This window comes from Gymnoscopelus braueri (assembly GCF_963280865.1).
Source record: "Gymnoscopelus braueri genome assembly, chromosome: 2".
Classification (NCBI taxonomy): domain Eukaryota; kingdom Metazoa; phylum Chordata; class Actinopteri; order Myctophiformes; family Myctophidae; genus Gymnoscopelus; species Gymnoscopelus braueri.
In genome coordinates, this window is record NC_137604.1 from 51638107 (window position 1) to 51654418 (window position 16312).

Below are 16312 nucleotides of genomic sequence, written 5' to 3' on the forward strand. Positions count from 1 at the left end.
CCTCTTCTTAAACCGGTAGCTGTTGCTCCATCTCTTGTTTGGTCCAGTTGGGTCGCATTTATTTGTCATCAGTGCCACCGGATCAGAAGAAGAACCATTGGGCGAACCAGCTGTGTCTGAACTGGTGCCTTCCCCTTCGGAGCTAAGAGATGACATTCCATTCCCATTGATCACAGCGGCTGTCGATGGGGGTGTTACTGTTTTTTTATCCATCCTTGTGGTTGACTCATACCCGTTGACCCTGTACCTAATTTGACGATTAATTGTCAATCAAATAATTGCGATTAGCGATTTTATTGTGTTTTTGGCTCTGAACATTGGAACATGTGAATAAAAACTTAATTTCTGTTTGCCTTTTAGGCTTCGTAATCAAAAATTGCACACCTGGGGCAGATTATGACAAATAACTGAAATATACAAAGAAATTACTCACAATCTAATAATTTTCTAAATAGTAGAAATAGTTGATCTACAAGCTCACAACGCGTCACTTTGTGACGCGTTGTGAGCTTGTAGATCTGTTATTTGTACTACTTTTGGAACATTTCGGAAAATGTATGAACATTTTTCAACGATTATGCAGAAATAATTTGCGATTATCTCAAATAATTGTGATTAGGTGATTATGTAATAATTGTGACAGGCCTACCTGTACCCTTGTATGGCAACAGTTTCACTGGCAGAACCTGGAGAAGCGCCATTGACACAGACTTTGTTAACCGAACCCACAGCTGACGTCTCACCATTGACCGTGCCATTCGGTTTAACGTGGCCATTATGGTACCACCTTCTTCTCCTGCCCATGATGTTGTGGACAGAGTGAGATATTGTGCAGCCTGGAGTCTGTAGGGTTTGGGGAATTTGATGTAACCCTAAATGGGTAAAGGGAAAACAAGACTCAATAAACCAAATAATAATTAGGTTTTTAAACAAGCTCACTAGAGGAGGGTCTTAAAGGGGTATTTCTATTTAAAACACTTTTGGGGTTTACTCGGCTTGTGTGTGCACCCCACACAGTTTTTAAGTTACTCATGGAAAACACACGTACCTGGTTTCAGACCAGTGACTGATATTGTCCTTCTAATTCTTTAGTCATTTTCCCCAAAAAAAAGGAGAAAAAAACTAACTTGATGACGGCCCCCTCGACTCTCAACCAGGAATAGTGTTTTCAATGAGTCCAACATGATTAACATGGAGTTTGAAGTTCAATTGGCTTATATAGGAGGATATCCAAATGAACATATTATTATATCAAATATTGAAATATTGAATTGAGCAAGTTAAAAATAAACACTGTCTGGGTTGCACACAAAAGTGCTTTTTTGTCCAACAACAAAAAAAAGAATAATAATTGAAAACTGGTCTAATGTAAAGTACATGTCATGATGTGAACATGCATGGTATATCATTATCAAATTTGATTTTATCATTCAACTTCTTGTTTATGCCCCAAAATGACTGGATATGATATACAGGTTTTGTAGCAATTGTAGAAATATTAGACCTTAATTGTCAAATGTTTAAGCATGTTTTAATCATGTATTCTTGAAAACTAGTTTCATTAAACTGTTGTTGACAGCTGTTAACTTTCTTTTCAAAAGTTTTTCAAAATGGAGTCTTGTTTCTGCTTAATTTAACTAAACTTGCTTGCAGTTAACTGTAACCCAACTCATTTAGTTTCGTTATAAAGTGTTTCTTTGAAACCACTTGTCCCTTATACAGTACGAGTTGCAGAGGTGGAAGAAGTACTCAGATTTTGTACTTAAATAAAAGTATCAATACCACAATGTAGAAATACTCTGTTACAAGTAAAAGTACCAGTATTCAAAATGTACTTGAGTAAAAGTACAAAAGTATTGGCATCAAAATATACTTAAGTACTAAAAGTAAAAGTACTCATTATGCACAATGTCCCATTTACAAGTTTCCAAATGTATAAAATCCTTTGAAAATAGCAGATCTACAAGCTCACATCGGCTATTTTCAAATAGCCAAAGTATGTAGGTCTGAAGTGGTTACTGTGTGTTTTACAAAGTACCTAGTAACTATAAAGTTTTCCAATAATTGAGTAAAAAAGTACAATACTGAGATGTACTGGAGTAAAAGTATTGAAAACTGGAAATACTCCAGTGAGTAAAGTACAAAATACCTCAATTGTAATTCGTAATTACAGTACTTGAGTACATGTACTTAGTTACTTTCCAACACTGACAAGTTGTAAGGGACTACAAGTGGCTACAAAGTAACACTGGAGCCAGTTGTCTGATGTAGGCCGACCGTCGCTTTGATCATTTCCGACACAGTCCCTTGATAGACACCAGGACACCAATCATTAAAATGACATTATGATTGATATGAAGGCCTCAGAAGCTCCCAGCACACAGTAAACACATAGACAGGTTCTTTTTGACAACAGAATGAAACCTTTTCCTTCTCTGTGTGTTAAAGTGGACATTGCTGTAGCGAGCAGGCTAACCTCAATTAGGTGGAATTGGTTGTCAATCTGAAAACCACAGACTGGTTACTTCGTAGCTAATCAAAACGACACCCGACCTCATCCTAAACACGCTTTTATAGAAGAGTTTAGTGGGAGGGGTTCAAAGTAATCTGAAATCAGGCAAATGTAGACAAATATCGTCCCTCATTGACCTGTAGGTCTTCCTGAACTCACCTCCTCCTCCAGGACGCTGACTGTTGTACTAAGAAATGACTGTCATGCGTGTGAGGGTCTGAGGGAGTGAATGGTGGGTCAAGGCCGGCAGAGGGCGTCAAAAACATTAAAGGCATGTATGTGCCTTCTGTATGATTTTATTTACTATAGCATATATACATATACATATACTTGTACAACAGTATAGCAAACACGTACACTTGTTTCTTTTTTTTTGTTTTTCGTTTTTTTTTTTTTTTCCTCTCCATTTTGACTTTCGTTTTTCTTTGTTTTGTAAAAGGGTAGGCGTAATAAGCAATGCTTCAGCCTATACCTTTTTGGGCAGAAATGTGGTTATCTTTTCTTGATAAACTTTTTTGTATTACCTATTACCTATTACTGTAATGTTATGTTACCACAACATTGACTGAAATAAACTAAACCAAAAGGCCCAGAATAATGGTGGGTCAAGCCCAGCAGAGGGCGTCAAAGGCCAAGAATAAGATATAATCAAACTTGAGGTGGATTTGCAACAATCTGAAGTCTTATCTTGGATATGATGTGTCTAGACTCTAGATAATTAACTTCGGTGCATTAAGAGAAAAAAACAAAATAGCGTTAATATGTCTATTTGATAGTGTTGTATAAGATATTTGAGTTATGTCTATTTGATAGTGTTGTATATTACAGTGGTTCTCAACCTGTGGGTCGGGACCCCAAGGGTCCACACATGATTTGGCAAATTGTCAAATAATAAGAGGTAAAAAAAAATTAAAATAGCTGATCAACAAGCTCACAACGCCTTGCGTTGCGAGGCATTGTGAGCTTGTAGATCAGCTATTTTCACAATATCAGTCAAACTAATTGTAATGCCTCTACTCCTACAATTCCAAGTGCTTGTCAGGGTGAGGGGGTCCCCAGTTAACGTATGATTATTTATTATTACTTCAACGTATTTCAGGCCAAGGACCCCTTAGCTGAGAGAGAGATAAAGCATGGACCCCCACTACATATTGTATAAAATTGTGTTGCACATTAAACTTTTTCAGATTACATTACAGACTTGTTTGACAGCACAGTCATCTGAGTTCTGTAAATTCATGTTTCTTTTTTAAATACAACTTTTTACACTAAATCTTTCTAATATGTTGGATTCATGTTAATGTGTCATATTCAGACATTGAACCACTTAAACCCTCAATACTTAGTAAGTCTGACAGCTGGCTCTGTTCTACACCAAACCTCTTCGTGGAAAATAGCAACGTGTGAGCTTGTAGATCTGCTATTTTTGGTTAGCGTTATCCTCAGAATAGGGATGCTAGGGTTCAAGTGGTTAATGTAATGCCCCCTGTAGTAACACTGAGGACAAGATGTGAGCTTGTAGATCTGTTTTTTTCACTGCTTCTTAAACTTTTCAAATTATTAGATTTTTTCATTTTATTTATGAAATACTTTCGAAAAATGTTGGAATTGTTTTTAATTGTTGAAAAGTTGTGATTTCTTTGGTTTAAACTTTTTTAAATCTTTTGAAATAATGTATTTTTTGAAATGTAGGAAATGGAAAAAAGCACCCCATTATTTACTCAGGACCCATAAAAATTTGTCTGCGACCCAAAGATGGGTCCCGACCCACTGTTTGGGAAACGCTACTAGCCAAGGCTATGGGGTGACACAGACCACGGTAACAGAAATTCAGGAAATTATAATACAACGAATCCATTTTATTTTAATTGCCTGCTTGAAATAATGGGAAAATATCAATCATAACTGAAGAACATAACAGTGACCTGGTGACAGAGCAAATGCAGCTCAATATTGTTCCCACTGAATCATCTGAATGACTAAAAGATGACCAAAGACAAGCAGGTGTGATGATATATATGCATTTTTTTATGTTTTAATCTGACCATGAGTCAGTGAGGAGACCATTGGTAACACATTTATATTGCTCATAATGCTCACCATTTATTCTTTTCTGTAAGTTAGGAAGACAGATGACAATCATACCCCAAGAAAACCTGTCACAAAGCGACCTGGAAATCAAGGACTTAACGAAGCTCCAAATTAACAACAAAACAATAAATATTACTTTGCATTCAAAGATTAATCATTAATCGATTAAATACTTCGCTAATCTGCTTATAATACAACGCATTGTGCTATGCCTGTTTTACTATTAGTACAGCTAAACTATCACAAGGTCTTGCTTGATAAAACAGTATAAAATGTCATAGTATCTGAAAAAGAGTGGCGAATGGCACGTGAATACAAATCATCACTATATATGTACAACATTTACAAGTCATGAAAATAATTCAGACAGACTTTAATGCACCCTCAAGAACTTAAGTCAAGTTATAGCAACATCATCTTGAAAAAAATTGTCTTCAAAAAGGCACAGACAGGAGAAAAGATGAACCGAACCATGCAGAATGAAACTAACATCTTTTTGTGCAATGAAGCAAAACTCAAGTTTAGAGCAATTGTGTAATACAGCAGAATGTTTTCCCCCACCTTGCCAAAACAATGCCCTGTGTAATACAGTAATGCAATACATACATACATGTATTAGAACATACCATGACAAACCAAAGCGGTTCATACACAAAAACAGCCTTTGAGACTTCACAGAAAGTGAATTGCTGAGTGATACATTCATGTTATTTACAGTATTATGTGAGCCACTGAGGGCACAAACCACAACCTATAAGCTTCAATTAATTCAGTGTTCTATTCCAGTCTTGTGTGAGTCTTCTGTATACATACTGTACACCCTTGTGGTACCTCACTGCATATTAAGTTTTAGGTTAATCAAGTATAATTCTTTCTGTTGATTTCCTTGAGACATAGATCGAGGGGGTTATGCAGTAAACCGTATCAAACTTTTTGAGATGTCCAATCCACACCAATGGAAATCCACAACACATTCTTTACATTCATTACATTTCTGTGCATCATTATTGTGTCTATTGCTACCGCACAGACAGTGTACTATCAAAAGCTCACTCTTTATTAGCATTTTGCATCCACAGAAGCAGTAAACACTCCTTGGTTGCAGCTTCCGCTCCATAAAGTGACATTTTACACTTCCTCTTTTCTCTGACCCACTAACGTCAAGCCTGTCTGTCTGTCTGTCTGTCTGTCTGTCTGTCTGTCTGTCTGTCTGTCTGTCTGTCTGTCTGTCTGTGTGTGTGTGTGTGTGTGTGTGTGTGTGTGTGTCAAGTCAACACACTGTTGAATTGATTGACAATGCAAATGCTCCTGAATGATCCTGGAAGACGTCATTTCAAGAAAGAACTTGACCCTCGATTAACTTTCTTTGACTTCATGACACTTCTCTCCTTGGCCTTCATGGCAAATCATCTTCTGAACACCCTCATCATGACACTTCTCTCCTTAACCTTCATGGCAAATCATCTGAACCCCCTCCTCATCGTCAGGGAAGACCATCTTAATCATTTCTACCACTCTCATTCAACTTCTAATTCAATGTGAGAAGGTATATTGTCCCTCTCCTTCTTACAGATTTCTTAAAGAATGTTTGATAAACACGTACCTCTCTACATATTTCATCGACATGCATTATTTCTAAATGAATCCACATTAGGCCTTTTTCCACAAACTGAAATGACAAAAAAAAACAAAAAAAACAAAGGCAGGCCGTTTCAGATTTCTATCTGTCCGGCTTTGTGCATATTCAGCATGCCAGCTTGCATCGTGATGTTTTCCTACAGTGTCTCTCTGGACATATAACACCTCATGAAACAACATCATACGGCTGTATTCCTGTTTACATATTAAAAGTAGGTATGTCCAGTGTACAATATCTAGCAATGCCAACTATTTCAACATCATGAGTACAGTATATTCCCAGGAATAATTCTCCAGTGTCGTCTGATGAGATCAAAGTTACGCCAATGACAGCAAGAAACCATGACGGCAGAACAGAAAGAAAGCACAAACATGACCGATTAAGTTGAAGAGTCACAGTAGTATGACAGTCCGTGAGTGAGTAACTGAGAAACTCCATTTCGTTTAGTACAGAAATTCCAGTAAAAACGAATACTGCAAGAAAAGCGCATTTTCACCCCTTAACAGCAGAGGGCGATGTCTGTCCATTAATTTACTGTCTCTGGTCCAGTGTTCCAGTGCTGCATTCACACCCCCGCCCCCCCCCCCCCCCCCCCCCCCAAATTGGGATTTCAGTTTCTTATCAGACAACCAGACATGATCCTCATTCTAGCACCATAGAATGATTCTCATGCTAGTTGTGTTGACTGCTAGTTCTTGATCTCCAGGATGGAGGGGTTGTGGTCCAGGATGGACAGGATGATCTTGTCCATGTACTGCCGGAGACGGAAATTGATTTCTTCCTGCTGCTTCAGGGCGTCCATTAACTAGAGAGAGAGCGTAATGCATCAGATTAATCAGATTTCACATGGCTCGCCCTCTAGATGTATGACGACTTCCATATGTTTTATCTATATTGTCTGTACTGTCTGCAGAGCATATCACACCAACATTTCACTGCACATACTTGAGTGACAAATAACCGTTACCTTTTATATTAGGTAATGATTCAAGATGTAAGAAACAAAGTTTCCAAATAATAGAATAAAATAAATAATTTCCATTTAATGATAGCGATCTATTTACCACCACAGCATAGCCTGCCCTAGGGCATACATGGGCAACCTCACCTTCACTTAATGCGGCCCGCAGGTTAATATCGGAATACTGATATATTGATTTCAGCTGATCCAATTCCAAACATGCAAACATGACCCGCTTTAATGACTTTAATGTCTTTATTATTAGTTTAATGACTTTTTTTTATGTCCAATGTATTTGTATTTAAGTTCATAAAGTTAACTTAAGTATAACTAAATGCATTTGAAATTAAATAAAAAGGATACTTTTCAGGATTCTAATTCCAAAATAGCAAAGATATCAGATCAGATCAGCTTTTTTTGCTACTTTTGTGTGACATACTAGAACGGCATTAATTTATGAAAAAAGTTAAAATATGGAGATACAGTAAGAGGTTTCTGCCCGACAGCAACAATATGCAACGTGGCCCCCTGGAGTGAGTGTGGAAATATAGCGGCCCTCTCCATCATCAAAGTTGCCCACCCCTGGCCTAGGGTTTTACCTGGTCTCTGGAGGCGTTGTCTATCTCGGCAGCCAGAGACTGGGCCTTAGTCTGTGTGGCAAACAGGTTCTTGGCTTCAAAAAGACTCAGGCTGAGGATCTGCCCATTCAACTCATCGTTCTGTTCCCTCAACTTCTGATTCTCCTGGAGTGAGAAGAGATGGAGAAGAAAGGAGAGGAGAGGAGAAGAGGGGAGGGGAGGGGAGGGGGGGAGAGGCAAAGCAGTTAGCATCATCTCTAGAGTACCATCTAGAGGCTGCCCAGAGCGACGCTGCCTGTGGTGCTGTTTTAGAATGGTTACTCCCTTCCTTTGCTCCTGCCAAACTCCTCTGCAGCCACACTCGGTTAGTACTGTAGCATCTGAAACTATCAAGCCGCACACAGCAAGTCACAACAGCAACACACTGCTCTCGGTACCACATCCAGCAGCAAACACAGCAACACAAACATCTATTCGGGCAACGCCCACAGGACAGAACAGGGGGTTATGTGGTGTTATGTCACAAACAGGTCACCTGTATTATTATTGGATGTGGCTCTCTATGTGCGTTTTTCCCACGGGTGTTATGATTGCTCCACAATGAAGTTGCCCATGGGCACTGACAAGGGATCAGCTCTCCTGCCCCACCTTCCCCAACCTGAACAAAACTGACCCCCAAATCAACCTCTAGGTGCAAGTTCACACTACTTTCGTTATAGTTAGTGGTTAAATCAGGAAGTCAAAGTTCACAGGAAGCAACAGATTTTACCATTGGACCAGGACGGAACCGTGCCCCAGCCAGCACCAGATGCTGGAATTCAGGAGGGAGAAAGTCCTGGGATGCAAATCGCTGGACACACATACATAAATACAAAGATTATGTGTTTAAGATCATGTGTTCAGCCTTACACTTTGCTTGATGTCACATGGCAGTACACTCGCTACGTACACTGCATAACACGTTTGTCTGAAACGTCCAGTGGTGTGTTCTAGGTTTTTTCAGAGGGTATACGATAATTATTCCCTGCACGACACGCTAGCACGTTTTCAATGGATGAAATGGTTATTAGACTGTATACGCTTTTTTCAAAACAAATTTGCACTGTATACGGCGTATACAGCGTAACACGGTAGAACACACTACTGGAAACGTCAACAAATAAGGACGATTCTAAATGTGAACCTGTAGCAAATAAATTAGTAAAAGATAATAGAGCATTGAAAAAAAACAAGCAAAAAGGAAAGACAGACAAGCAGACAAAGAGAGAGACAGGTGGATATTCTATATTAAAGTTGTACAATGCAGAATCACAAATAACGATTTTTAGCAACCTCTGCTGGTCACTACCGTCACTGCATACAATTTCCCTAGTCCTCGATTACCCAGAATTCCATTCGTTTTCACCGGAAGCCGGAAGCGTTTCAAAAAGCGATCTTTTAATTGTTTTATACTATCTACGGATCGTTTCTCTTAGCCAGTGGAGCATTAGTTACCATGAGCTGTGCTTTCTTTTTCTGTTCTTTTTCGATCTTCCAATCCTACATTATCTTAAAATCAGCGTGAGGTTCCTTTTTGTTAATAGCGCGGTAGTTCCTGGCCAAACAGGAAACCGTTGCGGTAGTTCCTGAGGACGTCGGCCACGACGTCATGACGTTGGCCAGGAACGTCATTTTCCCGGGAAAGTCCCCCCCGTACACGTTCAATAGAAAATATATAAATAAAAGGCTTCCGGGGGTGAAATTCACGGAGTGGGTGTTGTGAAACTTTTGCCACTCGCAAAAGATATACAATTTAACTTTAGTTTTGTTGAAAACGTTACCTAGTATTACTTTAAGCTTAGAGAGAGACCTGCAACTAATCATCATAGTCACACAAGTATAGATAAGATACTACAGACAGAGCATTGACTCATCATCACCAGGCTCAACAACATCATTCTTCCACCCCAGTCTTGCATCGTGTACAGTACAGTATGTTTACTTGAAACAGAAATTGCTTGAGTGATGTTGTGGAACTGCAGGTGAGAAGCTGTGACCAGTAGAGAGTTGCCTGCTGTTCAAAATCCAGTTATTACAATTAAATGACTGCGGGGCTATGGACTGTGGCTTTGTTGTTTTGTTTTAATTCTGCTTTTCATGTTTGTTTTTGTTTTTTTAGCAAGGAGACTTACTGCCGAATCCATTTACCAGTCATGCATTGCTAAAAGAATCCATTTACCAGTCAGGAATATGAATCAGAGACAGTCTTATTAAACTTTTAATAGCTTAGTCCAGCTATATATTTGGAAGGTGAAAGCCATTACACAGCAACAGCAACGTCAACGGCCTTACACTGTATTCTCACTATGAGGAACAAGGTGGAACTGCCTACTTCCCAGTCAATGAAGGCTTCAGTCTGTTCAGTGTAAAACATCATGGTTTACTTTTTATAAGACATCTTAAAACCATGCTCTTCTGATCTCTTATCTCGAACGTTTACTTTACTAGGTCTGTTCACTTAGTGGGAACTGGAAACAACAGCAACGCATTTAAGTGCCTTTGGGATCTTGACTCTTGGCAGCCATTTATCTTGAGACAATGTCACCCTACGTATGTGTTTTGTAAAGGAAAGCGTCGTCAAGCGATTTAAATGACCATGTATGTTGATAAGGGCTTAGAAAAATAAAGAGAAATAGCCCTAATGCTATTTGATGGAGCATATCAATACACACACCTCAATAAAGTACGATGTACAAAACAATTATAACTAACACAAACATCCCTCTGCCTTTCTGTACTATTAGTTTATAAGGTCCTAGCCATGCCTTAGCAGTGGTTTTCAAAGAGCAGTCCAGGGAACCTCAGGTGTCCTTGAGAGGGTCTCCATCCAAATGGGTCTCCATCCAAACATAATTCAAATCACTTGATAATCATTATTACACTACAAAAATAAATGCATGTGTGACTATTCTAACAATAATGTTTAAATATCACCGTTATTAAGCTATTCCGCATGAACAATTCTGACAATTTAATTTAAACCAAAAAATATTTGTAGTGTCAGGGTCCTCAGGATATATTCATTTGAAACCGTTGCCTTATGAAAGTCAATTTGAGGGTCATGACATGAAAAAGTGAAATACCCAGCCTCATAGCACACCCACATCACACTGGCATTTGGAATAACTGGTAATCAGGCACACCTGATAGATGGCAATGTCACCACATGGCCATCCCCCTCTCTACCCTCAGTTTTCTGTCTCATACAAAAGTAAGAAACTGAACAAAAAAATACAGAAGAACTGGGTATGAGGCAGGTAAAGTATTTGTGTACTCTATGCTTCTTGGGAGTTACTCTCCTCCTACTCATTACAGTCATTTAGCAGACACTTTTATCCAAAGCGACTTACAATAAGTGCATTCAACATAGGTAGGCAAGGAAACTACTAATCACCAGAAGTCTTAAGTGCATTCTCTTCTAAAACAAGCAACTAAGAGTATACCTAGCGCTAAGGTAAAAGTGCAATATCAGCTACAGTACCTACTCCTCCTCTTATATGAAGAACGGTACTTTGGATTCCATCTGGTTGGCACTTCTTTTATTAAGAGAAGCTAATTATTTTTACCCCTATTTTCTCCCAATTTTGTTATTATGCCATTTAACCCTCCCTACACCTTTCTGTGTTGCCACTGCTGTACCTTACTGGCTCACCTGCCAGTAAGGAGCCCCCACCGGGAGGACGTAGCGCCTCTGTTCTACTCCTGCCATTCAACAAGCCCCGCTGACAGGCGCCCTCCCTGCTGCCCAACTTCCTTAGCCCTGAACAAGGCCAATTGTGTTTGTGTGTAGACACTTGGCCAAGCGGGATGTACCGAGGTGGATTCGAACCCCTAGACTCTGTGGTGGACAGTCTGGACACGGACAGGTACTTGAACCCTGTGCCACCAGCTGTATGGCCCTTCTTTTCGACATGACAATGTATATCAGTGTGTTTTATTGAAAAACCCATTAAAACCGGGGAAGCATCTGTGTCATTTTAGATTTATAAAAAAATAGCAGACGTACAAGCTCTGTACATATGCTATTTTTGAACATTTTAGAACAATCTTTAAAGTGTGAGAACTACTGATTTAGAAGGCATTCGTAGAATCGGCCTCAGGTCTTAATGGGTTAAACATTCTTTAAAGGCATCATGACCATAGCTGTACTGCTGTGTGCACCGTGTGTTGAGTTGTACCTGTTTGAGTCTCTTCACCTCATGCTCGAGTTCCATCTCCCTGGTTCTGTAGGTGATGTCGGACAGGCTGGAGGAAGAGCTGCGACCGCGGCCGGGCTTCTCCGTCTCCAGCTTGAACAGCTGGAGGTGCTCCAGTTCCCGACGCAGATCCTCTATCAGCTGCACACACACACACGCACACACACACACACAAAAAGGATGAGTGTTATGTAAGGTCAGTGCAGCATTTTTTTTGGTTGCAGTGGTGCGGTGCGGAAGTGGAAGTAATTGTGTGTGTGTGTGTGTGTGTGTGTGTGTGTGTGTGTGTGTGTGTGTGTGTGTGTGTGTGTGTGTGTGTGTGTGTGTGTGTGTGTGGGCGTTTATCTGGACTCAGTCCATGAGTCACTTCACCTGCAGCGAGGGAAGTCATGAAGGTGATGGGAATAGAGAGAGACATAGAGAGACACAGAGAGAGAGAGAGATCAGAAGGAAAGAGCGCTTTTGTGTGTGTGTGTGTGTGTGTGTGTGTGTGTGTGTGTGTGTGTGTGTGTGTGTGTGTGTGTGTGTGTGTGTGTGTGTGTGTGTGTGTGTGTGTGTGTGTGTGTGTGTGTGTGTGTGTGTGTGTGTGTGTGTGTGTGTGTGCGCGCACATGTGTGTACTATGCTGGTCATTTTGCCTCACCTCCTGCATTGCCTCCTTCTCCTTCTGGAACTGCTGCCTGTTTTGCCTCAGTTTGTCCATCATCTTCCTGTAGAGGTCCATCTCATCCTTCAGACGCAGACTCGTGTCCTCCAGCTTGTCCGTCATCCTCTGTTTCTCCTGACAACGGACAAACAGACATTTTACTGCTTGTGTTTATTTTCACACGGTCGCCTCCACGAATGAAGTTAGACGGGGTTGTGTTCTTTTCCCCCATTCTGTTTGTTTGTTTGACTGTCTGCAAAATAGCCAGAGAACAGATGGCCAGACTTCCATGACACTTTGCAGTATGCTTCAAAAGAAGAAAGAGGCCGCACTGCTCGTAGACACGGTGCAAACAGTATTTTAATGATAAACAACCAACGCTTTGACCAGACAAAGACCTCTCTCTGGGCAAAACGTTGGTTGCAAAATACTGTTTGCATTGTGGCTACCAGCAGTGTGGTCTCTTTCTTCTTTTAAAGTCTTGTTACTTTACAGTATGCTGCCTCAAAGAGATGCTTGACTTTTGGGTCAAAAATGACAAAAGTCAATGTCAAAATCAAGGTCAATGTCTGACTGTTAGCAAAATAACTCAAGAATGTGTGGGCGGATCTTTATACAACTTGGTGGGAATGATCACCAGGCTGCCACAAAGACATGATTACATTTTGGGTCAGAAAGGCAAAAGGTGGAAACTGCACATATCTGGAAAACAGTATAGGAGGAATGCAGTCTCTATAGGTCATATAGTCATTCTTCGAACATAAACAATAACATATTTAAAACTACATAGGATAACGCTGTGCCATTATGTATCAATACATGCACAACACATACATATGGAAACAAACACACACACTTTATTTACCTGCAATATGCATTTAATATACATGACTTATTTTTTTATTCCTAATTAGATTTTAAGTATACTGTACTGTAAGCCACACTGTTGGTCGGTTTATCCGATTAAAACATTCAAGTGAGAGCTGGTTGCAGCTTATCACAGATTACATGCTTGTTTTTCTCTGTCATACATTTTATCTACCACGATTCCACAACGTTAAACACAGAGACCAAGAATTTCACTGCCTGCCATGATGCTGTGGTGTCGCGCATGTGACAATAAATCACTTTGATATGCTTAATGTGCATAACTTAATGTATACAGTACATCTTGTGCTATGATTCATGCTCACACATACAAATACATACAGTACATGCTCACACACATACAGACACAAATGTACAAACACGTACTGTACATGCACAAAAATATGCATTCATGTTACACAGCATTTCCATTTGGTGCCATAAAACCAAATGTCATACTGTAGGGGCTGAAAGTGATGGCTGCTGTCCTGCATACAGTATACAGTCTGAGAATAGAGGTGTTGTTCACAACTCAACCCAGATCTAACACCTTCTCTAAAACACTACTCCCTCTCTACCCCCCCCCCCTCTCCCTTTCACACAACTCATTAGTTAATTTGCTTTCTCACTCTTGCCTTCTCTATCTCTTTCCTCGTTCATGTGTGCTGTGTACTGTATGTATTTGTGTGTGCACACTAATTTGTTCCTGAGAATTATTTTGACTATCAGGGACACAATCACTGGACTAACAAGACTGTGTTGACAGTATGTGAATACGGAAAACAGACAGACACCGTCTGTGTTAGAGAGAAAGTCACGATAACACCCCTCTGATAAGAACCAGTATGCGCGCGCAGGCCGGCACCAAATGAAACCCATTCTGTGATGTCTCGCTAGGACGCGCCTCACTAGGTTGAATGTACTGACACCAGCGCACCCAGAAACAACAGGTTGGGAATTGATTGCATGAAACAATCACCTGTGCGTCCAGTCTCAATGCTGGTAAACAAATAATTGGTCTATAGTGAGCTGCTTTGGCAGAGTGACTATACCAAACCCCCAGGACCCGAGGATTATAGAGCACCGAAGTCTGACGTAATTTACGCATGTTTTTTTTTTCTTCCCACTCTGAATTCCCATAGACGTGTTTAATATCGCGTCATATAAGAACTGCGTTCCAAAAATAAACAGATGAGCCAGGCGGTTTGACTCATATTAATTTGGCGTTACCGCCGCCAAATTAATTTAATTCTCGCCAAAAACAGACCATATCATATATGAGTGACTGACTATCTTAAACGATACAGAGCCAATAGTAGAAATAGCGCAACCAAGTATAAATCACGCTTTTACCTCGTCCAGTTTCTCTGTCTGTTGCTTGAGCCGGCACATGTTCATAGTCATGTCACTGTTGTCGTCCTCCACCTGCTGAAGTCTACACAGATACAGGAAGCCATGTTTCAATGTAGGCTGTGAGAATTGGAAGGTCACCACAGGATCAACCCCTTCATGTCTTTGCACAATATCTGTGTGTTTCTCACCGGTTGTTTAGAAGTTCTATCTGTGTGTTCTTGTCTCTCTCCATCTTATTGTAAGCCTCTCTGTGACGTCTCAGTTCCTCCCCCATGCTCTGCTCTGAACGGGTCTCCTGGTCTTTCAGCAGCTCCTCCAACTCATGCACTCTGAGAGAACATGAAGATACATCACATGGAGTTAAAGATTTATTGATGGATAAAATATGGATGCAAGCCATTGTTCTGACACAGATATATATGTAGATTGAGCAGATATATTATGTAGAAACCTTTTTTTTTGTACCACGAGGGAAAGGGCAAACTGAGAGCAACACTCTAAAATGCACCCTGGGATACAGAATAAAACATAAAACCAACAAACAGTTTAAAAAAAAATAATGTGTTGCTCTCAATGAGACGTAGCAGTAACGCCTTTACCTAGAATGTACAAAGGGAACCGTTTGGAAAATGTGTCACAGCAGGAGAGAGGTATGCATTGTTTAGCTCTCTCTACATGTAAAGTAGTACATTTGGAACAGTAGAGAAACCACAAGCTTCCGCAGTGGCTACATTATTAACACAATGCAGACAGTAGATGTGTAACGGGGGGGGGGGGGGGGGGGACTTCCACAAGTGCTGCTGTAATATAGAAGGTTTCATTCAAACACTCTCATGTCGCTAGGTAGAATTTTGACATACCATATGAAGTCGGATTTACAAGAAAGTACAGCTGAATTCTGAGATATCATATCATAATGACAAGAAGAAAAGGGATATAGATATAATGCAGGGGGGGAAAAGATTCAGGCCTTTTTTTTTATTCAGTGGTGGAATTGGGCTTCCATCCATATACTAAGACAGTGGTTTTTCTCAACCTTTTCAGGCCGCGACCACCCAAAATAATCTATGTGAACTGGGGACCCCACACCCTGACAAGCACTTGGAATGTAGGAGTTGAGGCATTACATTTAGTTTGACTCGGTTCCGCAGATGAAAATTGTGTGTGTGTGTGTGTGTGTGTGTGTGTGTGTGTGTTCTCTCTTGTTGTACCTGTGCACAAGATGTGTGTTCTCCTGCTTTAGCCTGGACTTGAGATCACCATTCACTAAACTGTCACTCTCCAACTCTGCTACTTTCCTCTCCAAGAAGGTCACCTGGCAAAGAGAGAGAGAGACAGAGAGACAGAGACAGAGAGAGAGAGAGAGAGAGAGAGAGAGAGAGAGAGGGTACAGGGTTTAGAGTGTGACTGCGCCTTTCACATTCAGTGATG

General features: G+C 40.3%; 1 protein-coding gene across 2 annotated transcripts in view; it reads right to left on the bottom strand.

The window, feature by feature from the left end:
* Positions 1-4485: 4485 nt before the first annotated feature.
* The window catches only part of rab11fip4b (RAB11 family interacting protein 4 (class II) b), a 41333-nt gene continuing 29506 nt past the window's right edge, over positions 4486-16312 (bottom strand). Inside the window, exons 7-13 of one of the 2 annotated variants that reach the window (XM_080451676.1) lie at positions 16093-16196; positions 15070-15210; positions 14882-14963; positions 12659-12796; positions 12017-12157; positions 7803-7946; positions 4486-7047 (exon numbers count right to left, since the gene is read on the bottom strand). In XM_080451676.1, the coding sequence (XP_080307802.1) occupies positions 6931-7047; positions 7803-7946; positions 12017-12157; positions 12659-12796; positions 14882-14963; positions 15070-15210; positions 16093-16196 (867 nt within the window). In that variant the 3' untranslated portion in view covers positions 4486-6930. Of the gene's footprint in view, positions 7048-7802; positions 7947-11998; positions 12158-12658; positions 12797-14881; positions 14964-15069; positions 15211-16092; positions 16197-16312 lie in introns of both variants that reach the window. The other variant, XM_080451675.1, reaches the window with a different exon arrangement.